At 41.0% G+C, this 26,697-nt stretch overlaps 1 protein-coding gene across 2 annotated transcripts in view; it reads left to right on the top strand.

Annotated features, from left to right (window-relative positions):
- Window positions 1–26,697, top strand: part of AK5 (adenylate kinase 5) — a 280,448-nt gene that overhangs the window by 182,856 nt on the left and 70,895 nt on the right. For both annotated transcript variants that reach the window (XM_054480193.2, XM_054480202.2), the window contains exons 9-10: window positions 21,923–21,965; window positions 24,904–24,948. In XM_054480193.2, the coding sequence (XP_054336168.1) occupies window positions 21,923–21,965; window positions 24,904–24,948 (88 nt within the window). The remainder of the gene's footprint in view (window positions 1–21,922; window positions 21,966–24,903; window positions 24,949–26,697) is intronic.

Genomic DNA, 26,697 nt, shown 5'->3' with positions numbered 1-26,697 from the left:
CCACTCCAACCTGGGCAACAGGGCGAGACTGTCTCAAAAAAAAAAAAAAAAAGAAAGAAATCTGTTGTACAGCATAGTGACTATAGTTAGCAAAGATATATTGTATTCTTGAAAAATGCAAAGAAAGTGGATGAGTGGATGTTAGTGTTCTCACCACAAAAATGATAACTATGTGAGATGATGTATTTGTTAATTAGCTAGGTTTAGCCATTTCACTATATACTGCAAAACGTGTGTGATAAATACATACAATTTTATCTGTCAATTTAAAGTGTTCTAGGAACATTATTTGAAGAATGAGAAGTTTTCTTTATAGAAAGATAGATAGTAGTCTTTAGAAAAACATTTCTGACTTTATGCTTTCTAAAAAGATTTCCTATTTTTCCACAAGCTCTTATCCTACTCAAAATTCATACACAGGAGAGCCAATGGTGTATATTATACACACCATAAACTTTTAGCATTACAACTTCCACACAAGAAAGTGATCAGGCCAAGGAACCCTCTCACTGCCTTGATCTAGTGAGGCTGGGCCTGGCATGTTGTAGATGCTTAACAAATATTTGTCGGATAGATGGATGGATGGATGGATGGATGGATGGATGGATGGATGAATAGGCAGATGAATGGATGATTTATATGTGAGTCCTGAATTTTCCATTTAAATTTTTTTACTTGAGCAATACATAATCACTTTATAAATATTATAAAATATAGATACTTAAAAGGAAAAACATCTATAACCATGCACTCACATTTAAGCTATTTAATATGCTAACATCTTAATTTTTATTATAAATTCTTGTGTGTATATATATACATTTTTATAAAAACGGGACCACCGTATATCCACTATTTAGTTACCTGTCTATTCACGTAATACATTATGAATCTCTTTCAGTATTAATACATATGCTTTCTCACTATTATTTTTAATAGCTGCATAAAAGTAGGAAAAATAAAATAATTTGGGTATTTTCTGGGCTTCCTAAGCCTCAATTTCAGAATTATAATCAATAAATATGGTGGTACTGTTCCCTATGCTTTAAAACAATAAAACCGAGTTTGTTGAAAATACCATTGAGATAGCTAAGAAGACAATTATTACTGATAACTTGAACCCTGCTTTACTGGAGAAAATAATTTGTCTCAATTCTGCATAAAGTGGAAGCTCTGCAATCCTTAAAGTTATCTTAAAATTCATTCTAGCTTATTATGACTAGCTTGATTATGCCCCTGCTGCCTTATTTGCAATTTAGTACCAAATCTTTCTTTTTATGATGTGCAAAGAATCTAGATTCTAATGGGATTCTCATAAACATGGATTACTTGGGTATGGATTAATGAACCATTACAAATAAATTATAGAACTTATAGACGTTGGAGGGGGGACCTTCTTCTCTCCTAATGTTTAAGGAGGGCCCAATAACAAGCACCCCAACTCCTCACTGACTGACTTCTCAACAATTGAGAAGTCTCCAAATAATCTCTCCCTCTCTGGGGAGGAGTAAGTGAGGGATCAGAGCTCAGCACAGTTAGTCTGATCATGATCAGCTTGGTTCACATTGATTGAGAGCTTTATGGTTTTTATACATCTCACTTAATTCAAGAAAATGTCAACGTGTCAATTCAACAAGCACATATTGAACATCTACTAAATGTCAGGCACTATGCCAGATTCTGGAGTTACAAAACTTAATCAAGATTCACCTAGTCCTTGCTTTCAAAAATCTCAGTCTCTTGGGAAAGACAGGCAATTTAAAAACATTCCCTCCCTATGTGAGTGTCTTGGTTAAGATTCTTTAGGTTGTAAGACACAAAAACCTGTTTAGCTTTAAAAAAAAAAAAAAAGGTAAATTTATTGTAAACCTATGGAGACCTCTCAAAAATCCAAGAAATAATGCATCTGAACCCTAGGAACAGTGTGGAACCGGGTGTGGAAAGGTCATTAAGAATTTCCCTCTGTTGTGTGTCTGTTTCCCTCTATTTTTCCCTTATTATAGGCCTGTTTCTTCCCTTAGTTACATAGTAAAAGCGTCTACCAATTGGTACAGCCCCCAGCAGGGAGGCCAGTCTCTTTCAGTCTAAATTCCTAGAGAAGGATGCTCATTGTCCAGGCTTGGTTCAGGTACTCTCCTCATCCAATCACCTGTGGTCAGGCTCACATGATAGGGGTAGGAGGGGTGCTTAAGCAGAGTCCAGTAGGTATCCAGTATATTGAGAATTATAAAAGTGCTATGGGTTAATGAGGAGGGAGCCACTTACTCTGCCTTCTACGTTCAAGGCACTATGAAAGAGGAAAAGTTGAATAAAATTCACAACTAATTCTGACATAGGACAGAGTATTGTTGTAGGACTTTTGCTTAGTTCAGCTGAAGACAGGGTCCTTTGTCCCACAGCCATGAAAATTCAGGCTTGCAGACAATTTGAATGGTAAGACAGTTTTAATGGGTGAAAAGGAAGAAAAGGGGAAAACAGGGACTCTCTCAAGGCCAGAATCCCCTGCTAGAGTGCTTCCCACCTGGCAGATTGAATCCCAGGTTCCACACAGGAAGAGGAGGGGCCAGGCTCCTTCCTGCTGCAAACAGTGCCAACTTCCCGAGGCTCCACCCCAGTGCGCAGGCCGGTTGGAGTTTTTCCAGAGACCTCCTCCCACCTGGCTGTTTCAGTACAATGTGATGTGCACAGTTACAGAGATGTAACATGCTCAGTGAACACATTGGAGGGGAGATTGGTTCCAGTGGGGGAAGAAGAGTGACTTGAGTTCAGTCTTAAAATGAGTCTTTTAATCAGATGAGTTGTGTAGGTAGCTAGGCAGATCATTCTAGGTGAAGATGATAGGCTGAACAGAAGATAGGGCATACTGAGAGACAGCCGGGAGGATATATGGGCTCATCAGTGGCAAAGATAAGCCTATGGGATAGGCTGGCCCAGATCAGAAAGAGTTTTGCATACTATAGTAGTGTAAAGTCCCTGGCAGCCTTGGAGCAGAGCGATAACATGGAAACATAACATTGCCACCCATGTGGAGAATGGACTGAAGTGGAGAAACTGGTTTCAGGGATGCTAGTCAGGAGGGCATTTTAATTATTAGGGCAGAAGAGATGATGGAGGTGCAGCCGGGGAGAAGCAGGGGGAATAATGAGAGAGATTTAGGAGAACAAGGGAGAGTGAATATCCAGTACCTTTTATCTAATTCCAGAATTAAATTCTGATGGCAGACTTTGGGAACTCTTTGCCAAGAACCAGGGTGCTAACTTTGTGTTTGCTCTTGGAAAGAGGGAGCAGCCTCTTCCCTTTGCTTCTCTGCTTCTCGCTGTGCTTGCCCTCCTGCTCTGCACACGGCTTAAATATTGTTAGCTGGTGGAAGGTTTGAATCCTGATGAAATTTCCAAACCCTCTCTTCCTGGGATATAGTTTTCTCATTCATGAAATGGAAGTGCTGCCACTTCAGGGTCCAGTAAAGAGATAATGCTGATGCCAGGCCAGGGAAAAAAGAAATACTCAGATCACCTTTTTTTAAAGTTCACTGCAACATTCAGTAGATGGAAAATGTGTAGCTGTGATTCACTGAAGGCAATGAGTAGTCTGTTCTTGAGTTACCATGGCAACTGCTCAATTAAGTGAAAAAAAAACGAAGAAATAAATATACTACAGTTTCTCTTGAGCTTAACATCCTTTAAAAAGAAAAGAAACAAAGTAATATGCTTGGTGAGATATTTTCCCCAAAGCTTTCCTAGGACTTTGCATTTCTTTGCTTTGCCTCTTAACCGGGACGTCTTATTCACCTGCTGCATACTGGGCTGAATTCTAGAGTTGTCGTTCGTGGTTGGGAACAGCACCTTAAATTTTCCCCTCAGAATGCTCTTTGATAATGTTTGCTTACACCGATGTTTAAACAGAATTCTAAGGTGGTGGAGTGGAGCCTGTATCAGAAGGGTAAGTGGGAGTAGTGGCTGGGTTCTAGCACTGGATGTGACCCCAAAGTTTCTTTATAACTTTAAACAAGCAATATGACTTTTCTGAAAATACGAACAATAGCTCCTGCCTTGACCATACTAAGAAACAGATGATATAATAATAACATCTTACATTTGTACAAGAATTTACAAAATACTTGCGATCATCTCATTTCCTCTTAGTAGCCACCCTCTGCAGTGAACATTGTTCTTCCCACTTGAGACAGAAGGAAACCTCCAGGCCATGCTTTACACAGAATCTAGAGTGATCTTTATTAAAAAGCACAAAACTGATCATGCCACTTCCCAGCTTCCAGCCCTCTAATGTCTTACTTCTCATTGCTCCTGGGATAAAACCCGACTCTCTCACCATGGCCCATGAGGCTCTGCTGGAGTCCTCTGTGCACCGTCCTCCCAGCTCTCTGAGCCCCAGCCTCACTGGCTTGCTTTCAGCTTCTCTAAGGCATGTGCTGCTCTTCCTGCAGCCCTTTGCATCCACTGGTGCTCCTCCTGGGACATGTTTGTCACTCCCCACCCATCCACCCTTCCTTTTCCTTCCCCTCCCCACTTGCCCAACTTAGAGTCCACTCCTCAGCCCAATCCAGATTAGAGCTCCTGGTTTAATTATCCTAGAACTCTATACTTCATATACACCCACGTTTAACATACGTTTACTTATATCGTTACCTAATATCAGTTAGCTAGGCACCAGACTTCATGAGGAGAGGGACCATGTTTGTTAACCCGCCATCGCACCCCCAGCCTGGGCACAGTACCTGACAGATCAGGACAGATCATGCCCTCAAAGCTGAATAAAGACCTCATTGATGTTAACAAGTGTGCACAGCAGAATTTGGCCCACACCTAGTGACTTAGCCCATTTTGTGCTGCTGTAACAAAATACCACAAACTGGGTGATTTATAAAAAACAAAAATTTAATCCTCACAGTTCTGGAGTCTGGAAACCAAGATCAAGGTGCCAGCATCTGGTGAGGGCCTTTTTGCTACGTCCTCATGTGTTGGAACACAGAAGGGCGGCAGAGAACCCACATCCACAAGCCCTTTTTAAGAGGGCTCTGCCCTCATGATCTGAACACCTCCCAGTGGTCCCCACCTTCTAACACAGTTGCGCTGGGGATTAAGTTTTCAACACATGAGTCTTGGAGGAGACCAAAACATTCAAACCATAGCAACCATAGCACTCAGGGTAGGGATCTGGTGCTTTTGCCAACATACCACACTGCATTGCAGGTAGTAGAAATGAAAATATTTTCCATGTGTAAAGCAGCATATAAATGCAAGACACTGAAATTTAAAGAAAATACAGTAGCTTCTATGGGACCACATTAACTTAGATGTGAACATGCATCAAATTGTAATTCTCCCTGAATTGTAACATACTCCTGCATAGAAAATAATATCAAATTGCCTCATTTATTCATTCCTGGATAGGGAAAAATGCATGGAGTCTTTGGAGTTCAGTCCCCTGGGTCAAGGTATCAGCTCTCTTACATACCAGGGGTGAGACATTGGTCCTTGTGTCATTCCCTCACCCAAGCTTCACTTTCTTTCCTTGTAAAGTGGAGGCTCCTAATTTCTCCTTCACGGGCTTTCTGTGAACAGACTCACACAATGAACACATTCACAACAATGAGAATTTCTCTTTCCACCCCACAGACTTCTGTGCAGAGCCTGCTGCTCAGTAATAAGTAGAAAATCAATAGGAAAAACACTTCGGAAATCCAAGACTGATGATTTAGAAATGTGCCTTTGTGAAGCTGATGTTCAAAGATAAAAACTGTTTTGAGCATAAAATAGTTATTTTATAGTCCACTTAGTTCTCATATGGTAATTTCATACCTGATTTTTTTTCTAAAATATGTACTAATGTGTCAAATCCATGGCATAATCTTCTCCATATTTACTCCTCTTTAAGGCTTTTAATTCTTTGATTTTAGTACACATGAAGAAAAGCCATGAAGAGGCATTGATGACAAGGGTTCATTCCAGCCTATGAAATATTCCCACTGTCCTTTAAAGTTTTAGGTCTTTACAACCTCAGGGGAAGGAGGAGAGGAGGCTGCTCTGAATTTATACGGTATATCTGGGAGGACCAGCTCTGTCCTCTCTCAAGGTGGACTGGTTTCAGAAGCAGTGAGCGTGCCCTGCACTTACATCATCCCTTCCTCATCATCCCTCATCCAGTGCTCACAACAGTATCATCATGCAAGCACAGGAAAGGAATGGTTCCTCTTTTAGGAGTCAGCGAAGGCTGAGACCAGCAGCAGCAGCAGCTCCAGAATGTTTACAGAAGAGGGGCTTAAGTGCTGGGGTAGGGTCAAAGGGGGTCTTAGAGGACTGGCCTGAGGCCACTTTAGTACACCAAGCCCCTTGGCTTATAAATGGAGGCATGTTTATTTGAACTCTTGAGGGGCTGGGAGATGTGGTTGCAGTGTCTGACTGATGCCATTGAAGCAGCATTTGCAAAAGCATAAAATTCTGCTTTGCTTCTTTTTCCCTGTACTCTCTTTCCTTAATATTTAATATGGAAAAAATTGATAAACCTTCACCTCAAGTCAGGCCACTGCTAGCCCATATGGTACTTTTGTGCAAATTAGAAAAAGATCCCCCTCTTGGCAGACACATCAGTGAGACACACAGGTTGGTGACTGGATTCAGTCTCTACTCAGCTCCTTAGCCAGGAATATTTGTGCAGTGCACAACTGTAGAGCTGTACCTGGCAGCCGTGCCTCAGAGGCAGGCCTGTGGCTTCAGGCCCCAGGAAAGGGCTGCCTTCACTCAGTGGCAAGGGTCCATCCCTGGATTTTGAATTTCCCAGCTTTTAAGAGTTAACTCTCGTGCTTGCTTTTCTGACCTGAGCCTCTTTCATTTCTGCTTTTGGCAGTTTTCTTTTTTCTGTACCACATTATATATGATGGACTTTCAGAAGTAGAAAAGAGCAGGCCGGTTTCCTTGGCTCTTCCATCTATTTGTGTTTGGTACTTGGTTGAATGTGTGCTTTTCCAGATGATGTCACCATGTCTTTAAATAGTCCTCAAATACTCTTTGCTAAAGGCTTTTCAAAAGACAGTAAAATGTTTCTCTTTACTTGCTTTGGAGCTTAGTACTGTGATTTTAAGACAAACAGGAGCTATAAAGGCTGGCTTTTGAGTTCAACACGTTTCCAGGAGGCACAGAGCTAGGCTAGGTCACTCTAGAAACCAACCTGGTAGCTGTCTTCTGCATTGTCTTGGGGAAATTATAGCAGACAGCCAAAATAGAAAGGGTAAAAGTCCTTGGGCTAAAGGGTTTTCGAATATTGTTTCAAAGTAAGAAGTACTGCATATGCAGTTAACTGTTGCTGTGTCACTGCCTAGATCTTAATGGCTTAAAACAACATCCATTTATTGTTCCTCTTGGTTACTTTTGGAGGGAGGGAGGATTGGCTGAGCAGTTCCACTGATCTAGGCTGGGCTCAACTGATCTCAGCTCACTCACACATCTGCAGTGGGATGGACAGTTTTGTGTGTCAACTTTGCTAAGCTATTGTACCCAGTTATTTAATCAAATACTAATCTAAGTGTTGCTGTGAAGGTGTTTTGTAGATTTGATTAACATCTACAATCAGTTGACTTTAAGGAGAGTTCCTCGATAGCCTGGGTGAGCCTCATCTAATTCATTGAAAAGCCTTAAGAACAAAATTGAGGTTTCCCAGAGGAAGAAGGAATTCGGCATATGGCCCGCAGTGAGAGCTCTTGCCCAAGAGTTTCCAGCCTGCCCACCTGCCTTATGGATTTCAGACTTACCTAACCAGCCCCTACAATTATGTAAGCCAATTTCTTGCAATAAATCTCATAGGTATAGACAGCGACATAAATAAACAACAGGTTCTGTATCTCTATAGAACCCTAACTAATCCATGTGGTCAGCCGCTGGGTCAGCCAGAGCCTTGCTGATCTGGGATGGCCTCAGCTGGGATGACCCAAACTCTGCTCCATATGGTCCCTCATTCTCATGTCCTCATGACAGTGGCAGGAGCCTAAGGGAGGAAATGGAAGCGTGCAAGATACTTGAAGCATAGCCTTGGAACTAGCATACTGTAACCTCTTCCTCATGCTATTGGCTGAACAGCAAGTAACAAGACTGACACAGGTTAAAGGGTCAGGGGAAAATAATCACCTCTGGATGTGAGGATCTACAAAGTGACACTGTAGGGGGCAAGAATGCAAGGAAAAGTGAACATCTGAGGCTACAGTTGTCATTGATCTGCCATAGACAGTTTGGTACAATGGCGCAGGAAAGGACAAACATCAGAATGTTTTGTAACTTCCAATATGCCTTTTTCCTTTCCTTAAGGGAGTTAAAACTATGAAGTAAAATACTCATAGTCTTAATTTTCTCACTTACAAATAAAGGATAATGAAGCTTACCTTGTGGTGTTTGCATGAGAATAATGAGATAGCTACAAAAGCATCTGTTGCACTACCTGTCAGGAGCTCAATAAATAATGCATCCCTGGCCAGGCGCAGTGGCTAACACCTGTAGTCTTAGCACTTAGTGAAGCCAAGGCAGGAGGATCACTTGAGCTCAGGAGTTCAAGACCAGCTGGGCAACCTGGCAAAATCCTTTCTCCACAAAAAATACAAAAATTAGGCAGGCATGGTGGTGTGTGCCTATAATCCCAGCTACTCAGATGGCTGAAGTGGGAAGATCACTTGAGCCTGGGAGGCGGAGGTTGCAGTGAGCTGAGATGATGCCACTGCACTCCAGCCTGGATGACAGAGTGAGACCCTGACTCAAATAATAATAATAATATTAGTAACAACACATCTCTTTACCAGCAGCCCTTGAGTATGTACTGCATGTAAGAATAAAGAAGACAAAATCAACTGGAGGCACAGGACTGGAAATTTTATTTAAGTGTCTTTGTAGAATCAATATTCATAGGTAAAAACTCTGTTCAATAGAAAATATTTGTTTGACAAATAGTTTAGTCTTATGTGGTAATTCCAACAAAGTTTTTAATTTATAGGCAAAAAACACCTTATGAACACAAACACAACCCAGTCCCCATGATTTGTCTTCATGATTTTGAATTTTCTCATTTTAATGGCACATTTAGAATATATATATATATATATTTTATATATATATACATTTTTTTTGAGACAGAGTCTCATTCTGTGGCCCAGGCTGGAGTGCAGTGGCACAATCTTGGCTCACTGCAACCTCTGCCTCCTGGGTTCAAGCGATTCTCCTGCCTCAGCCTCCCGAGTAGCTGGGACTACAGGCGTGTGCCACCATGCCTGGCTAATTTTTTTTTTTATTTTTAGTAGAGACGTGGTTTCACCGTGTTAGCCAAGATGGTCTCAATCTCCTGACCTCGTGATCTGCCCACCTCAGCCTCCCAAAGTGCTGGAATTATAGGCATAAGCCACAGCGCTTGGCCTAGAAGACGTATTTTTTAAAGCTGGTGCCCAGGTTTTGGAATCAAGCAGACCTGAATTCGAACTCTATCTCACACACTTTCTAGCTCTATGATTGAGGCACATCTCCTAAGCCCTAAGACACAGCTTTAGATCTGTCAAATGGGGATAATACCTCCTTCAGTTGGCTGCTGTAGTAAGCAAATTAAATAATACAAAGTAAATGTAGTTATTGTTATTATAACCAGTATAGTATGATGATAGAAACATTCATTCAGGGTTTAGAGTGCACTGACATGCTTTCTAAATTTTTTCCACTGCCCACTTACTTCACCTGTTCATACTTTTCCCCACTGCAATAGTACTGACGTTTATTAAACTAGCACATTGGGGCTGGTTAGAGACCTATCTTCTGCAACTGGAGTAGTATGGAGTTTCATCTAGAAACCATAGAACTTGTAGGTCTTAAAGCCTATCCCCAAAGATAACCAATGCAAAGGAAGTATCCGTCATTGGAGTGCCAAAGGACGTATGGAATGCCACATAAGGTGGCATTAACACCCCACAGCAAATTAAATTGGTAGTAATGAAGATAAAGGCATCATAATTAATCATGAAAAAGCAAGAATAGCAGCAAAATGCATCGTTCCTGAAAACTGTTAAGATTGCCAGTTTCAGTATGTGTACACATTCTGTAGGAGCATTGAACATTGTCGGCCTTGTATAGCAGCCAGATTCTTAAGAGAATGATGAATTGGAGTTCTCCAAAGCTCTACAAACATGCTGAGTTAAGTTATGGATTCCAAATATTCTTAACCCTTAATAACTTATTTATTAGATTAATGATAAGTGCCTTTTAAATGTAAGCCAAAAATGAAATTCTATATACACATACCAGTATTCACCCAAGAAAGGATTTTGCAATTGTGCATAAGTTAAGCAGGATTCAGTGAACTTGCTGCCTGCCACCTGCAAGTAACCTAGCTAAAATTGTCATAAACAATTAAAAATGTTATTTTCTTCCTTACCCACATTTTAAAGATAGATGATCCCAGAGTTGGTCCAGCAGGGACACAAGGTCACATGGGGCCCAGGCAGTTTCCCTATTTCCATCTGCCCTCCTTAACGCATAGGGGATGCCTCCTTTTGTGGTCGCAGGGTGGCAGTGGTGGATCCAAACGTAGCATCTCACACAACCACTTGTAAAACCAGAATGGGAGAGTGAGGCTGATTCTCCCATGTGTGTCTCTCTTTTTTAATAGAGAAAACCTCTTTCTCCCAAAGACCCCCAGAAGATTGCTTTTCACATCCTCTTGGCCCTGATTTGGTCACAGACCCATACCCATAATGCAAGGGAGGATGGAAATGCAAGGATCTGGCATTTTCTGCATCCAAAAAGAGAGGTGGGCTCTACCTGCAAGAAAAGAAGAGGAGGGAGGGAGGGCCGGGCACAGTGGCTCATGCCTGTAATCCCAGGACTTTGGGAGGCCAAGGCAGGTGGATCGCTTGAGCTCAGGAGTTCAAGAACAGCCTGGACAACATGATAAAACACCATCTCTACTAAAAATAAAAATTTTTTTTAAAACACTGGGCGTGGTGGCACGCACCTGTGGTCCCAGCTACTGAGGAGGCTGAGGTGAGAGAATCATATGACTCCGGGTAGCAGAGGTTGCAGTGAGCTGAGATGATGCCACTGCACTCCAGCCTGGGTGACAGAGTTGAGACCCTGTCTCAAAAAAAAAAAAATAAAAGGGAGGAAGACTGAGGAAGACTAGGCATCTAGAAGTGTCTGCCAAAGAGGTCACTGAGGGAGGAAGAAGAATGGCCCTTGGCAGGGCTCTGGAGCCACCCATTCCACCTTCACCAATAGTAGCCCCCATTCATATCAGTCTTATATGTTACACTTCCCTGTGAGATTGTGTTTGACCAAAAGCTTTCATGGATAAAATCATTTGCAAATCTTGATTTTGGCACACACTCAAATACCTAATATACTCAGTGACTCAAAACTGACCGCTCCCCATTCCATTCCCAGCACGTGGAACAGTTCCTAGCACGTAGTAGAAGTTTGTATGGATTTCCTATAATTGCCATAGCAGATTGCCACAAACTTGGTGGATAGAAGAGCACACATTTATGATCTTACAGTTCTGGAAGTCAGGAGTCCAAAATAATTTTCACTGGGCTAAAATCAAGGTGTCAGCAAGATTGCAATTCTTCTGGAGGCTCTAGGGAGAAATCCATTTCCCTGTCTTTTTCAGATTCTAGTTGCCCACATCCCTTGGCTTGTGGCTCCTTCCATCAGTGGCATCGTTCTGACCTCTGCTTCTGTCACCACCTCTCCTCTGACTCTGACCCTCTTGACTCTTTCTAAGAAGGACCCTTGTGATTGCATTGAACCCACCCAGATAATCCAGGATTATCTCCCCATCTCAGGATCCTTAACTTACCCACATCTGCAAAATCCCTTTGGCCATGTAAGGTAACATATTCACAAGTTCCAAGTATTAGGACATGGACATCTTTGCTGGGGGTGGGAGGATTATTCTGTCTACCACAGAACTCAATAAATATTGGTTGAATTGTTGCATGAGCAGTAGAATCTCAGCACTGGAAGCTTCTTGGGGGTTTTTTTGGTGTTTTGTTTGTTTTGTTTTGTTTTGTTTGAGACAGGGTCTCTGTTGCCCAGGCTGGAGTGCAGTAGTACGATCACAACTCACTGCAGCCTCAAACTCCTTGCCTCAAGCTCTCCTCCCACCTCAGCCTCTCAAAGTACTGGGATTACAGGCATGAGCCACCATGCCCAGCCTCAGAAGCTTCTTAGGTTAGACAGCACCTAATCTAACCTCCTACACGGTCTAAGAATCTCTTGACTGCCAGATAGTTACTCTGCCTCCAGTTGAATACCTCTGGTGCTGGGATCTTCCAAATCTACCCTTCCAGGATTGGACAGCTATGGACATTAAACATTTAGACCTTTCTAATTGCCTATGCACTGATATTACTTCTGCCCTTCTTCCTTCTGGAGAAATCTACTGATTGTATCTTCTCTATCACTATTTTTACTATATTTTGAAAAAAGAAACTGTGTCTTCCTCTTATATTCATCATTTACAAATCTTTACTTAGCACATCTCTGTTAGTCATTTGGGTGCAAAAAGATAAATAAAAGACAGCCCCATCTTTGAGAAGGATTTTGGAAAAACAAATTCTACACATATGCAGTGAAGTAGCAATACAATTAAATGAGATCATCTACGTAAAGAGCTTAGTGCTGTCCCTGGCATACAGCAAATGCTCCAAAAATGCTCTTGTTGCTGTTCTTACCACTCACACATGCTCTGAGCCAAATGGATGATTCATGGGGAGTTTGGTGAGGGTAAAGTGACTGGCAAAGGCTCAGGGAGGAAGGGAGGTGGAAGAAGGGGCAGAATGTAAACAAGCTCAGGGCAAAGGGGAAGGCATTCCAGGCTGGACAAACAATAAGCAGGGGTCCAGAAGGCAGATTAAACGGGTCAAGCTCTGGGGAAATTAATGGACTCGTTTGTCTCATGTGGAGTTTATCTTAACTAGCTTGGGCAAACCAGCCAGTACCTTATAAATATTGTCAATAGCAGCTATAGATAGTAACTGCTCAGCAGTCTCTCCCGAATGTCTCCTCCTGAGCCCTTCTCAGGCTGGTAGACTCAGAGTAAAGCCTGTCACCTCAGGCCCCCATATCGTTTCTAATGGGAAGAAGACTTCTTTTGACCTGCCTCTTTGATTCCCAACTCCAACCTGGATATCATCTTTCATTCCTCCCTGGCTCTATGTCCCACTGCCACTAACTAGCCCTGTCTCACTTCCTACTCAGGCTTACCCTCTAGAGCCTTGGGGATTGAACACAGACATTCATGTTGAGGAATAATGAAAGCAGGAGAAGTAGGGCCCAGGTCAGAGACTGTAGGCTTGGGAGTGGTTGATGGAAAACTGTTGCTTCTATGACAGTGACGATCAAGAAGTGCTTCAGGCTGCAGGGAAAGCATTAATTAGGGTACAGTGTGACCAATGGAGGAACTCAGAAGGAAGAGGACTGGAGAAGGAGTTGTTAGTCCCTTAAGCTCTCCACTGGCTCACCTCATCTGGACCCACCTTCCCCCAATCTTACTTCCTTCTTAAAGAAAGGTGATGTGACAAAGGATGATGCCTCTGGGTGATCCTTTTTCTCCCTGGAAACACACGAACACACATATAATGTGTTTTATTCTTTTATTTATTTATTTTTGAGACAGAGTCTCTTTCTTTCACCCAGGCTAGAACACAGAGGTGCAATCACAGCTCACTGCAGCCTCAAACACCTAAATTCAAGTGATCCTCCCACCTCAGTCTCCTGAGTAGCTGAAACTATAGGTATGCACCATGTCTAGCTATTTTTTTAACTTCTTTGTACAGACGGGGTCTCACTGTTTACCAGGCTGATCTTGAACTCCTGGCTTCAAACAATCCTCCCACCTTAGCCTCTCAAAGTGCTGGGATTACAGGTGTGAGCCACTGTGCTCAACCTAGTGTGTTTTATTCTAATAATAAATCTGATTTTCCATTTTGCTAAGAGTATGTGTGTGTGCATGTATATATATATGTGTGTGTGTGTGTGTGTGTGTATTCTATATACTCCATATATAGGTATATAAAGACTCCATATATAGATATAGACAGAAATATATATATATCACTCAGGGAGGTGGGGAGGTAGAAGAAGGGGCAGAATGTAAACAAGCTCAGGGCAAATGTATATATATACATATATGTTATATATATATACATATATATAATATATATATATGTACGTATTACTCTCTCTGTATATCTATATATGGAGCCTGTATATATGTATGGTACCTAACAAAAGTAAGAGACAAGCCAGTGTGCTCTGTAATTCCCAGTGACTGAAGCTCAGCTTTGCCATTTTATTTCTGTTTTACAAGGAATTAGAAAACAAAGAGGTAAAGGTCAAATAATTCCTTGGCAAGACTAGTCAGATGTGACTTTATGGCCAACATTAACTTTACATGAAATTAAAATGGGAACTTTGCCCCTTCCTTTAAACCACCAGCCTAACAAAGCTCTTCTTAACAATGGTGCTACATTTGGCATCTGAAGACAAGATCAAAGTGTTTCATAATCTTCTAGCAGAGAGTTGAGTTGAACACGTATTTGAGATGATGAAAACAGGAACATAGAGAAAAACAGTGAGAAAATTTTTTCTTTAAAATTTCTGATTGGAGACACTAATATTGCAATTTATACATAAGAGAAGAAAAATACCATTTCTCCTAGAGAACTAGGTCTGTTAAAGCGGTTTATATAGAGAACCTGCAATTTAATACAACTGGAAAAAGGTTAGCCTAGCATCCACCACATTTTTTTCAACTCTGTTTACTCAGTTATACAAGTACTTTACCGCAAGCAGACCTCTAATTGTGTAGTTCGGTGAATGAGAAATGGGACTTGCTGCGGAATAAATTCTGGGGTGTAACTAAATTACATACCACTTCCCATACTTTTTTTCTTTCAAAATGCCCATTACTTTAAATGAAAACATGCTTTAGAAAAGAACTGTAACCACTCAAAATTTCTCAAGGACCAGTCTCTCTTCTCCCTGGTGATAAAATGTAGTTATGTTTTTATTTTTCAATATTCTCCTGCTGAAGTTCCAAGGGATTTCAAAACTTCATTCACAGTTTTCCAGTAAAACCTGTAAAATTCATTTTCAGATCATTGGTTTAGCATGATCCAGCTTCAGCTCCACTTTTAGCAAATGAATCCATCTTCGTTTCTATTCATATGACACCAGGAGCATTTCTAATGATGCCCCTCCCTGCTCACCATACTCTGTCATCCTGCACTTATGTATCATCTCATGCCACCCAGGTCAGCCGGAGGAAGGCAGAGCATGGGCCTGGGGAATTGGGAAGCCCGACCCACCAGGGCATCCTGCACAAGTTGCATAAGCTTTCTGAGCTTCAGTTTCCTCATCTGAAGAATGGGAAACATCAAACTTGCCTACTTCCTAGTTTTTTTCTGAGATCAGATGAGATTGCACATGCTGAAAACACTCTAAGTACTACTGAAATAATAGTTCCAGTAATCATTTTCTAAAATTGTTTAATGTGTAAGGTGTTTTGCTGTTTTTTTTAAAAAAAAAAAACAGATATAAGGAAAGTGCAAAAAAATTCATTTTCAGGTAAAAAGATGGGGAAATAGCCTGATCTATTTTTGATTGTTCTTTGTGTGTGTGTGTGTGTGTGTGTGTGTGTGTTTCTGAGACAGGGTCTCACTCTGTCATCCAGGCTAGAGTGTACTGGTGCAGTCATGGCTCACTGCAGCCTCAACTTCCTAGGCCCAAGCCATCCTCCAGCCTTAGCCTCCTGAGTAGCTGGGACCACAGGCGCACACTACCATGCCCAGCTAATTTTTTAAATTTTTTGTAGAGCAGGGTCTCACTATGTTGCCCAGGCTGGTCTCAAACTCCTGGGCTCAAATGATCCTCCCTCCTTGGCCTTCCAAAGTGCTGGGATTACAGACATGAGCCACCACATCTGGCCTGGTTGTTCTTTTTAAATTATTATTCCATCCTATTAAGATTCTGCCCCTCAATGAAGTGAACCCTTCCAAGAACTACAAGATATTTTTTTGCTCCACCTCTATCCCCACCACCATGCTATTACTTCCTGTAATCAGAGAGAAGTCACTAAACCAATTTAAATAGAAATCTAGGAAAATCCTTATACGCTAGCATTTCATGGTTCATGATTCTTCCAGAATTTGGGTTATTCTGTTTAGTACTCATTGAGGTAAGAAAAAATTAGAAAAGACTGCTCCTTAGATTATCTTCGAGACTAAGGAATCACTTTTAAATCCTTTTCTTTTCTTTTTTTTTTTGCATTTTGAAGTTATCTGTGTTCAGTGTCAGAAAAACAAAATCTCCTTTTTTTGTAGAATTCATTTGTGAATTTTAGAGCAAGAAATTAATCTTAGCTGTAACATTTTAATGTCAAGTAAGCTCCTTTCTCATAATCCCATTTGAAGTTATACACATTTTGCTACCATGAAACACACACGCTGGTTAATACAAACAAGTTACTCTGAACTGGGAATACACCCCCAAAATGACCTATTACTTCTTTCTCCTTCTCAGGAGAACTTTAATTTTATGGCCTCCAAAAGCATTTTTAAAAACCAAAACGGTTTAAGGAAGGACAGTAGGCATATCTGAATACATGATTGTCATCTCTAAGAGCAGTAAGAGGATGCTGCTGAGGAAGCAGAGGTTAGTGTCAGAGAGCTAACTTCAAAGTTCAGCTCACCTCTTGTGCCATGGGAAGCCCAGGCACATCCCCATCCTGTGCTCCCTCAGAATCTCAACTACAAGTTCCTCATCCATGAGGTTGCAGTGAGGGTCCAGTGAGATCATATCTGCAAACAGGCTTTCAAGCTGAATTATTTAAATGTCAGCTTCTTATGATGAGGTGATCTGTGATATGGTTTGGCTCTGTGTCCCCACCCAAATCTCATCTTGTAGCTCCCATAATTCCCACATGTTGTGGGAGGGATCCAGTGGGAGATGATTGAATCATGGGGGTGGGTCTTTCCTGTGCTGTTCCTCATGATAGTGAATGGGTCTCAGGAGATCTGATGGTTTTAAAAATTGGAGTTTCTCTACACAAGCTCTCCTTGCCTGCTGCCATCCACATAAGATGTGACTTGCTCCTCCTTCTCTTCCGCCATAATTGTGAGGGTTCTCCAGCCACATGGGACTGTGAGTTCTCCATTAAACCTCTTTCCTTTGTAAATTGCCCAATCTCAGGTATGTCTTTATCAGCTGTGTGAAAACAGACTACACAATCTACTGTGGCAATGCCACAGAAATTGGTTCTGTCACCAGGAGCAGTCACTATGCTGTAATCAAACCCAGTTGAAGAAGATAGTTGCTTAAAATTGGTGAACCCATCTGTGAGACTAAGTTGTTCTATTTTGATCTCCCTCATTTAAAATTCAGTAATTCAAGGAAATGGAAATGACTAGACATGAATATCTTAAGGTGGTGATGATAGGCACCCTGATCCTAAAGGAAAGCACATACATACTCCAATTAGCCACTCTTCGTACAGATGATAGTACCAGAACCCAGCCTTGCAAAAGTAGTTTTTTTTGCATACACACCTACACAGGGAAATAAGGTTGAATGTGGGTTCCTTTTGCCCTCCTAATGGGTCTTGATTGACTGGAAGATGAGGGATAGAGACCAAAGCAAGTCTGTAATCCAAATCTGCAGTTTCCCATAGCCATTAATCCCACTTTGAAATTTTAAATGTGTCCCTTCAATAGAATTCGAGATTTCTCCTCATCAATTACCAACATATTACCCAATCTATAGCATCAAAATGATGTAGCAACCTGAAATTGTCTTTTTTTTTTTTTTTTTTTTTTTGAGGCGGAATTTCACTCTTGTTGCCCAGGCTGGAGTGTAGTGGCGTGATCTCAGCTCACCGCAACCTCCACCTCCCACGTTTCAAGGGATTCTCCTGCCTAAGCTTCCTGAGTACCTAGGATTACAGGCATGCACCACCACACCCGGCTAATTTTTGTATTTTTAGTAGAGATGGGTTTTCTCCATGTTGATCAGGCTGGTCTCAAACTCCCGACTTCAGGTGATCCGCCCACCTTGGCCTCCCAAAGTGCTGGGATTACAGGCGTGAGCCACCGCACCCAGCCTAAAATTGTCTTTTGGTGTTAGTGGGTTTGCTGAAGCTTCTCCCACCTTAACAGTATTAATCACAGCATTGCAGGCTGTGCCTTGGCACCCCATACTTGTGAGTCTTAAAGGGCACTTACATCAAATCTGTGACTATATTTATACTCTCTCTCTCTTTGTCAGTTCAGAAGATTTAGTATCCCACTTCATGTACCTCAAAACCTAGTTTAATACTATGGAAAGTCACCTGTGTCCTGTTGTGCACACAAAGCCTAACTCCATAATTCAGATTTAAGGTGACAAAGGGTGGACTAGATGGAGCCTCAACATAGAAAAAGGCCAGAACACAAAGAGGCTCCCACAGACACTCAGAGTTGTGGCTAATGGGTTGAGTCTTCTCAAGTGATGCCTCATTGAAGAGGAAGCTCCAAGGTGACTGAGCATAAACACCTGATCAGATGTCTCCTGAATAAGGCTACAGCCTTTGGCTCCTTGTCCAAGTGACATTCTGAAATTAATGCCTTTCATGCAGAACACACCCAACATTTGAAAAGTAACAAGATTTAGTGCTTACAGGGGCTGTTTGGTATCTTTTTCACCGAAACCAGAAGTGTTTCCCATTCACCCCGAGTGTGTGTGTGTGTGTGTGTGTGTGTGTGTGTGTGTGTGTGTGCGTATAAGATGCCAGATTAATTTTGTTTACAAAATATTCACATTGGAACCATGAGGTTTATTGAGAGTCCCTGGTTACACCCTCCAATCAAACATCTCATTCACCTGGGCTTTCATGTCAGTGCACCACATTCCTGGTGAGAGTTGATGACAGTTGCATCTATGTCCCAGCAGCCTGTTCACTATTGATGAATTAATGAAAATAAAGCTGGGGCTCATGTGAAGCATTTGAGCAAGTGTAATAGAAGGCTGTGAATAAGAGCTGTGGATACAAATAGGTCAGACTCAAGAAGCCTGGCAGAGGTCAGATGGGCCCTTTTACAGTGGGATGCACTGTTTCAGGAATTCACATTAACCACGATCAGACTCCCCAAACATGATAGCCGTGTAGAAGAAAGATCTAATACAGCCTAGCCTATAAGGTGGGTATAAGTCTGATAATCTAACAATAATATTAAAAATTGAGGGAGAGGACTCCATGGCTTCCTCTCAACATTACCTAGATAGATTCAATAGCTGTTTGACAAACAATAAGAAGATTTAGATTAAACAATCCTTTTCCAGGAAATACTCTTGAGCCTGTTCTATAAAGCTGCCCCTTAGGCAAACTTATTAATTGCTTCAAATAGGTCCCTGTCTTAAATCCAAAATTCCCTGAGAATTTGGGAACTCCTCAAGGTCCCTGTCTTGAGGAATAATTGATATTTTTCCCCTAGAAGCAGAGCTTGAGACAAGAATTCTCATGAAAGTGCATTATTAGGGAGCCCTCTAAGGAGAAGCAGGATAGGGTAGGGGTAAGAGCTAAGCAAAGATGTGGTCCTGGCTCCATCCTAACTTCGTCCTGAGACCATGGTGAGCTCTGGGGCCCAGCTTGCACCATGGATTCATCCCAGCTTGAGACAGGGAGCCAGACTGCAGTGGGCCCTTAGCAGCAGTTCGGTGGATGGGTGCCTGGCCAGGTGAGCAGAGGAGAGGAGATGCCCCTACACTGATGAGACCAAATCCATAGGAGCCATGCAAAGTGGTAAAAGAAGTGGTTCTCATCCCATCCTGACCTCACTAAGGACATGATGGCATGGCCATGGGCCCCTCGCATGACCTCTCTGAACATCACTTTCCTCGTCTGTAAAATGGAAGAGTGGGTGGCAGGGTTGGATTAGGTGATCCCTAAACTCCAAGCTCTGAATTGCGGTAATTTCAACAAGGGAAGTGGTGGAAAGTCTTGTTGAGGAATAATTGATGCTTTTTCTATTCACAGAAGAGAATTCATTAATGTAAATGTGTCCCTGAATGACCACTCTGTTAAGAGCTCTTCTCTTACCTGGAATAGCACTGAATGCACAGGCAACTCTAAGAAGATGAGTAGTAAAATTTCCCTGAAGGCATATATTCTAAACAGGATGGCAAGAATCTGTCTTTAAATAAAGTGTTTTGAGGGCAGTTTACCTCAAGGGAGTGTTAATACAACCAGACAACCTCATTTAACTGACTCAGGCATCAAAGTGAATTAGAGGCAAGAGGCCGGTATAAAGCACAAGCCAGAGGCTGTCCCTTCAAAATGGTACAACCTCTATGGGGAGCAGTTTGGCAAAATTCGATCAAAATTATAAATACATTTACTCTTTGACCATGCAGTCCCCTCTCTCGAAATTTAGCCTGCAGTATGAAATGATATTTATACCAGTTTACTCACTGTGCCACTTTTTCCAAAAAAAGTTCGAGACTGGAAACTACTCACTGATCCATCAATAAAGGACTAATTAAACACAACAATTATGGTACCACACATACAATAGAATGCTGTGCAACTGATGATATTTGGTACTGAGAACATTCTGTACTTATATGGAAATTTCTCCAGGATACATTGATCAGAGAAAAAGCAAGTGGAGGAGCAATATATTATAGAATAGTATTATATCGTAAACACATATGCATGTATAATAAAAGTATAATGCTTTTGTATAAGAAATGGAGATCATAATATCTATTTATGTTCACATATATCCCTGGATATCTAGAAGTCATTTTTGTTTGCCTCAAGAAAAATCTGTATAAGTGGTTACCTATAAGGGGTGACAGAGTAGAAAAATGATACAGATGAAGACATAGGTGAGAGTGACAGTTCTCACCTAGTGCCTTTTTATAAGATGTTTTTCTGAATTTTTTTCCAACCACCATGGGCTACTCCAAAAGGAATAGAGCATCTGTTTGATTAAATTATTTTTTAATGAAAAATTTAAAGGTAGGCATCAATAAAAACTAATCACCCCTACTTCCTTTATTTCATGCTTTGGTTTGGGGATTGGCAAATTATGGCTAAATAGTTGCCCTGTAGGGGCCGTGCACGGTGGCTCATGTCTGTAATCCCAGCACTTTGAAAGGCCGAGGTGGGCAGATCACTTGAGGTCAGGAGTTTGAGACCAGCCTGGCCAACATGGTGAAACTCTGTCTCTACTAAAAATACAAAAATTAGCCCAGCACGGTGGCACATGCCTGTACTCCCAGGTACTGGGGAGGCTGAGGCCCAAATTGCTTGAACCCAGGAGGTGGAGGTTGCAGTGAGCCGAGACTGCACCACTGCGCTCCAGCCTGGGCAACAGGGCGAGACTATGTCTCAAAAAAAAAAAAAGGTAGTTGCTACAGGGGACATGTTGCTCATGATGATGAAAATAGTTACTATCTGGCCCTTTACAGAAAATTGTTGCCAACCCCAGCTTTAAAATTTGGAGTTACTCATAAAACAGCTGTGATCACACCTACCACTAAGCTTCTGATACCAAAGGATTTTGTCTTCTTGAAGTCAGCCTTCCTGTCCACAGATAGCTTTTGCACTTTAAAAAAAAAAAATAAGGAGGTGAGATACTGTACTGGTTAAGAAGAGAGCATGTACTCGGGACAGATGACCCAGGTTTAATTCTGAGCTCTGTCCCTCACTACCCTGTCACCTTTGGAAAGTTAACTTTTAGAATTCTCAGTGTCTTCGTCTGTAAAATGTTGTCCCTCATAAAATTGTTTGGAAGTGCCTCCCTCTTACAGTCGTTTGGAAATTCAAGTAGGCCAGTGTTGCCAAGGAGTTCAGCACAATACCTGCTGTTATTATTATCTAATATTGTGATTTTTTTTAACAGGGTGATGACCAGTTAAATGTATTTGGAGAGGACGCTATGGGAGGTAAGTTTTCCTTACTGATCAGATCAAAGTTGTCATTTTAGTAACTTTGACCATGCCTTTTTAATTAAACATCAACTTAAGAGATAAAATATTAACAGCATCACTTTTTCCTTGGCCAGGGAGCATGATTAAGAGTAGAACTCTTTGGGTCTTTCCTGCCTCCATCCATGTAAAGAACCAAAGGGGTGCATTACTAAGTGATGCATTTCCTAACTGCCCAGAGAACATGACTCCCAAGAGGCTCAGCGAAAAAAGGATGCTCTACTCAAATATCTTTGAAACATGCTTAATACCAGCTCCCCACTGGAAGATCCAAGTATATAATAGCATCCAAAGCTCCCACAAGTCCTGCAGTAAAAAGAGTTGTTAAACTTTAATTCAACATTCTTTAAACATAATTGAAACACAAAAATATTTTTCCTGCCTGGTAGTTACTATTCCACGTGTACCTTTGGAACTCAGCCTACCCTACACCAGGATTATACTGCTTTGTAATTTTTGTCATATTAAAAGTTTTGCAAATGGCCAGGTGCAGTGGCTCACGCCTGTAATCTCAGCACTTTGGGAGGCCAAGGTGGGCGGATCACTTAAGGTCAGGTATTAAAGACCAGCCTGGCCAATATGGTGAAACCCTGTCTCTACTAAAAATACAAAAAAATTTAGAAAGGCATGGTGGTGCACACCTGTAATCCCAGCTACTCAGGAGGCTGAGGCAGGAGAATTGCTTGAACCCAAGACGATGAGGTTTCAGTGAGCCAAGGTTGCATCATTGCACTCTTGGCGACAGAGTAAGACTACGTCTCAAAAAAAAAAAAAAAAAGTCTTGCAAAAAGTAAAAATTCCACCCATAACTAGCTATGCATGTAACTGAAAATAGATATGATTATGTGAATTTGGGACTATCCAAAAAAGAAAAGGTTCATAATTGTCCTAAGTAAAAATACCTTCTAACATATCTACCCTGTAATAAAAGTTATAAGTCATGGAAATATGTTTATAGTATTGATTCTAAACACATATAAGTAAGTGATTTGGCTTTTTAAATAACCCCAGCTCTAATCCTGCACAGATCCATGAGCACAAGGTGGTGGCTAAAGTGTCATTTGATGATAGTAGCAAGAGCAGTATGTGAAAATCACAGTCACCAAATGACATCTTGGTGATTCATGAGGAGAGGTACAAATATATGAGCCGTAACTTAGCTGTCACTTAGCTAAGTGCAAATAATCAACTTGGTCTCAACTGGATAGGGGATGACTGATTGCCTAATAAATTTTCCCTTTTATTCTAGTTATAAAATTAACACATACTGTAGAAATTTTTTAAGGTATAAAATAAGAGCCATTTAAAACCTTATGACTTATAAATTATCATGGTTAACATTTGGTACATTTCATTCCAATGCATTGCCTTTATGTCTATTTTTACATAGTTGAGAATGCATATGTATATATAAGTATCTCCAAATGTTTTGTATATATCACAACATAAACATGTTCCCATGTCATTAAAAACTATATACTTAATTTGTAATGACTACATTAGATGAATGTCATGTACCATCATTAATTTTAAAACAACTATTTTTTAAAACTGAAATAGGATACAATCATACAAAAAAAATCACAATAATAACCAGGACCATTTTCCTAGATTGCAAATAGGCTCAGAGTTCCTCAGCTTCGTAAATGTAAACTCACAGGCTGGAGAACCTGAGATGACCATCTGGTCCCACATGTTAGGAACACCAGTGTATCTGCCTTTAATAGAAAACTCCAAACAATATAAGGTGTTTCCTGTCACCATGGGTTATTCTATAAAGAGACTGGATTTGATTTAAAAATTCTTTTTGTTTGTTTTCTGTTGTGGAAACCATATGGTTTCAACGATCTCAAACTTACTTCTATCCTCTGTTTCCAGCTCTTTCTCCTCTCTTTATCCCCAACCCAATTCATCATGCCCCATGCTCTCTCTTTCTCTGGTAGAGTTGGGGCTTCACTCAGCTAATTGTGAATTCCTACAAAATGTGGTATCGTGCATATAAATGAACTACCCCAATTTCACTAAAAAATGTTTCCTGTCAGAATAATGATCTAGCTTTCAAAAGTAGTTATCTATAGAAAATATGAACTGCTGTTACTCAGATATATTTATTTTAAAAGGAAATTTTATATCACTACCTTAAATGGAAAATAACATTATTTGCTCTAAGCGAAACTATTTTTTAAAATATTATTTTCCAGATACTCTACTTGTGTTTTAACCATCTGTATATAAAGGAAGCTTAGCAAATGTTTTAATGTGAAATAACACCAAACTGAGATAGTTAGGATGATTTAAAAGTGATTTTTAAAAATAGCTTTCTTTGTGATTCATGCTATTAAATGACATAAATTTTTGCCACCAAAAGTTGATCATGCATGTTAAAATAAAAATACATTACCAGGGTGGGGAAATAAGACTGAAATGAGCAGGGCACGGTGGCTCACACCTGTAATCCCAGCACTTTGGGAGGCCAAGGCAGGTGGATCACTTGAGGCCAGGAGTTCAAGACCAGCCTGGCCAACATGGTGAAACCCCCTCTTTAATAAAAATACAAAAAGTAGCCAGGTGTGGTGGCATGCCTGTAATCCCAGCTATCCGGGAGCCTGAGACAGGCGAATGGCTTGAACCTGAGAGGTGGAGGTTGCAGTGAGCCAAGATCGAGCCACTGCACTCCAGCCTGGGCAACAGGGTGAGACCATCTCAAAAAACAAACAAACAAAAACACTGAAATGGTCATTGGTGCCTACTAATTGTAGCCTATTCACACATTTATTCAACTTCATGCTTTTTATCAAATAAAACTACAAGGTTTGGGTTTTTATATAACATGAGTAAAACCAGGGCTTCAATACAGTTTTTCTTGCCAATAACTTAAGTTATTCTTATTTTAAAGGTTTCATGGAAGATTTGAGAAAGTGTAAAATTATTTTCATGATTGGTGAGTAACAGCCCTTGCATTTTCTAACAATACAATTGCTAATAATAAGAATTTGGTAGTGGGCCAGGCGCGGTGGCTTATGCCTATAATCCCAGCACTGTGGGAGGCCAAGGCTGGCAGATCACGAGGTCAGGAGATCGAGTCCATCCTGGCTAACACAGTGAAACCCCGTCTCTACTAAAAATACAAAAAAAATTAGCCGGGCATGGTGGTGGGCGCCTGTAGTCCCAGCTACTCAGGAGGCTGAGGCAGGAGAATGGTGTGAACCCGGGAGGCGGAGCTTGCAGTGAGCTGAGATCGTGCCACTGCACTCCAGCCTGGGTGACAGAGCGAGACTCTGTCAAAAAAAAAAAGAATTTGGTAGTGAAAGAGACTATTTATTTCTCATCCTGTTTTGAAGTCTTTTTGGTCAAAATAGTACCCCAAATTTTCCAGGTTATTTCTTTTCATGTATGCAGTTTTATATTACTTTGGGATTTGTATCTTTTCAGCATGGAAAAAGTAGGACTTGAAAGAATGTCAAACTTCTGAGTTTAGCTCTACAATAACAAAGTGCCTTAAAAGGGTAAGAGGTTGTCATGTATTAAAATCTAACACACATCTTTTCTGTTAAAACACTGACCCCCTCCTTCCTCAACTGAATGCATCAGTTGCCTCATGTTCAAATATACCTCAATAGCCAGATCCTGATTCTATACAGCAAACAGTAAAAACTGTCTAATTTGCTCTTTGCTCTAGTACAGTGAAATTTATTGATGGATTAATTGTGGGAGAAAATGTGTTTGAGGTTTACCAACATTTTCTGAGCACCCACTATGCTCCAGGTTATCTCAATTAATCCTTATACAATCCCATTACCTAGTCTATTCCTATTACATATCTATTACATAGACAAGAAAAATGAGACTCACGAAGCTTAAGGAATTTGTCCAAGATTATGAAGCTAATGAGTGTGTGAGAGCCAGATTTCCAGTTTTCCTCATGGAAATAAAGGGAACTAGTTGTGCAGTAGTTAAAAATGCACAAAAAAGGACAAATATTATCATTTGAAAACTTAGTACTTTTTCTTGTGATCATTCAAGTGCCTCAAAAAATTAGTACACCTACCTGTACATTTTCCAGAAAATGTCTATTTATATTCAGAAATAATGAAAAGGTCCACACCTCCTCAATGAGTGGGAAAAGAATGGTTGTCAACACTACAGAAATATAATCAGATAAACTTAGACTCTTGCAAGTTAAAATCAAAGTGCCGCCTTGGAAATCTCTGGGTAAAGTTCCCTCATTGTTAGATGAGGAAACTGAGGCCCAGAGAAGTTAAGGGGTCTGATCACAGTCATTCAATTAACTGGTAGCAGGGAGGGGACCAGGGTCTCTGACTGCAGTTCCTCACTCCAGGCTTCTCCCTCCTCCGCCATTCAGTTGTGTTGGTTGTTAACCTGAATGCAAGCTGTCTCACACATTCAGCCATCTGACACATGCTTATTGAATATTGGACCCCTGCTGGGCAGTGGGGAGTCACAGAGCTGCCGTCTTAGATGAAGAGAATAATAGATATATCATTAACCTTGAAAAGTATTAGGAAGGAATATTAGGAAGGAACCAAAGAACTGAAATAGGGAACAACCTGGGTCAAGTGTTTGGAGTAAAATTAGGTGATTACTTTAGAGAGGGTGACCAGGGAAGGCTTCCCTAAGAACATAACATTTAAGCAGAGAGATAAAAGGAGAGATGGGCCCAGTGAAGGGA

The sequence above is a fragment of the Pongo pygmaeus genome, chromosome 1, assembly GCF_028885625.2.
Source record: "Pongo pygmaeus isolate AG05252 chromosome 1, NHGRI_mPonPyg2-v2.0_pri, whole genome shotgun sequence".
Classification (NCBI taxonomy): domain Eukaryota; kingdom Metazoa; phylum Chordata; class Mammalia; order Primates; family Hominidae; genus Pongo; species Pongo pygmaeus.
The sequence above is the reverse complement of the archived record's forward strand: the minus strand, read 5'-3'. Positions and strand labels throughout refer to the sequence as shown.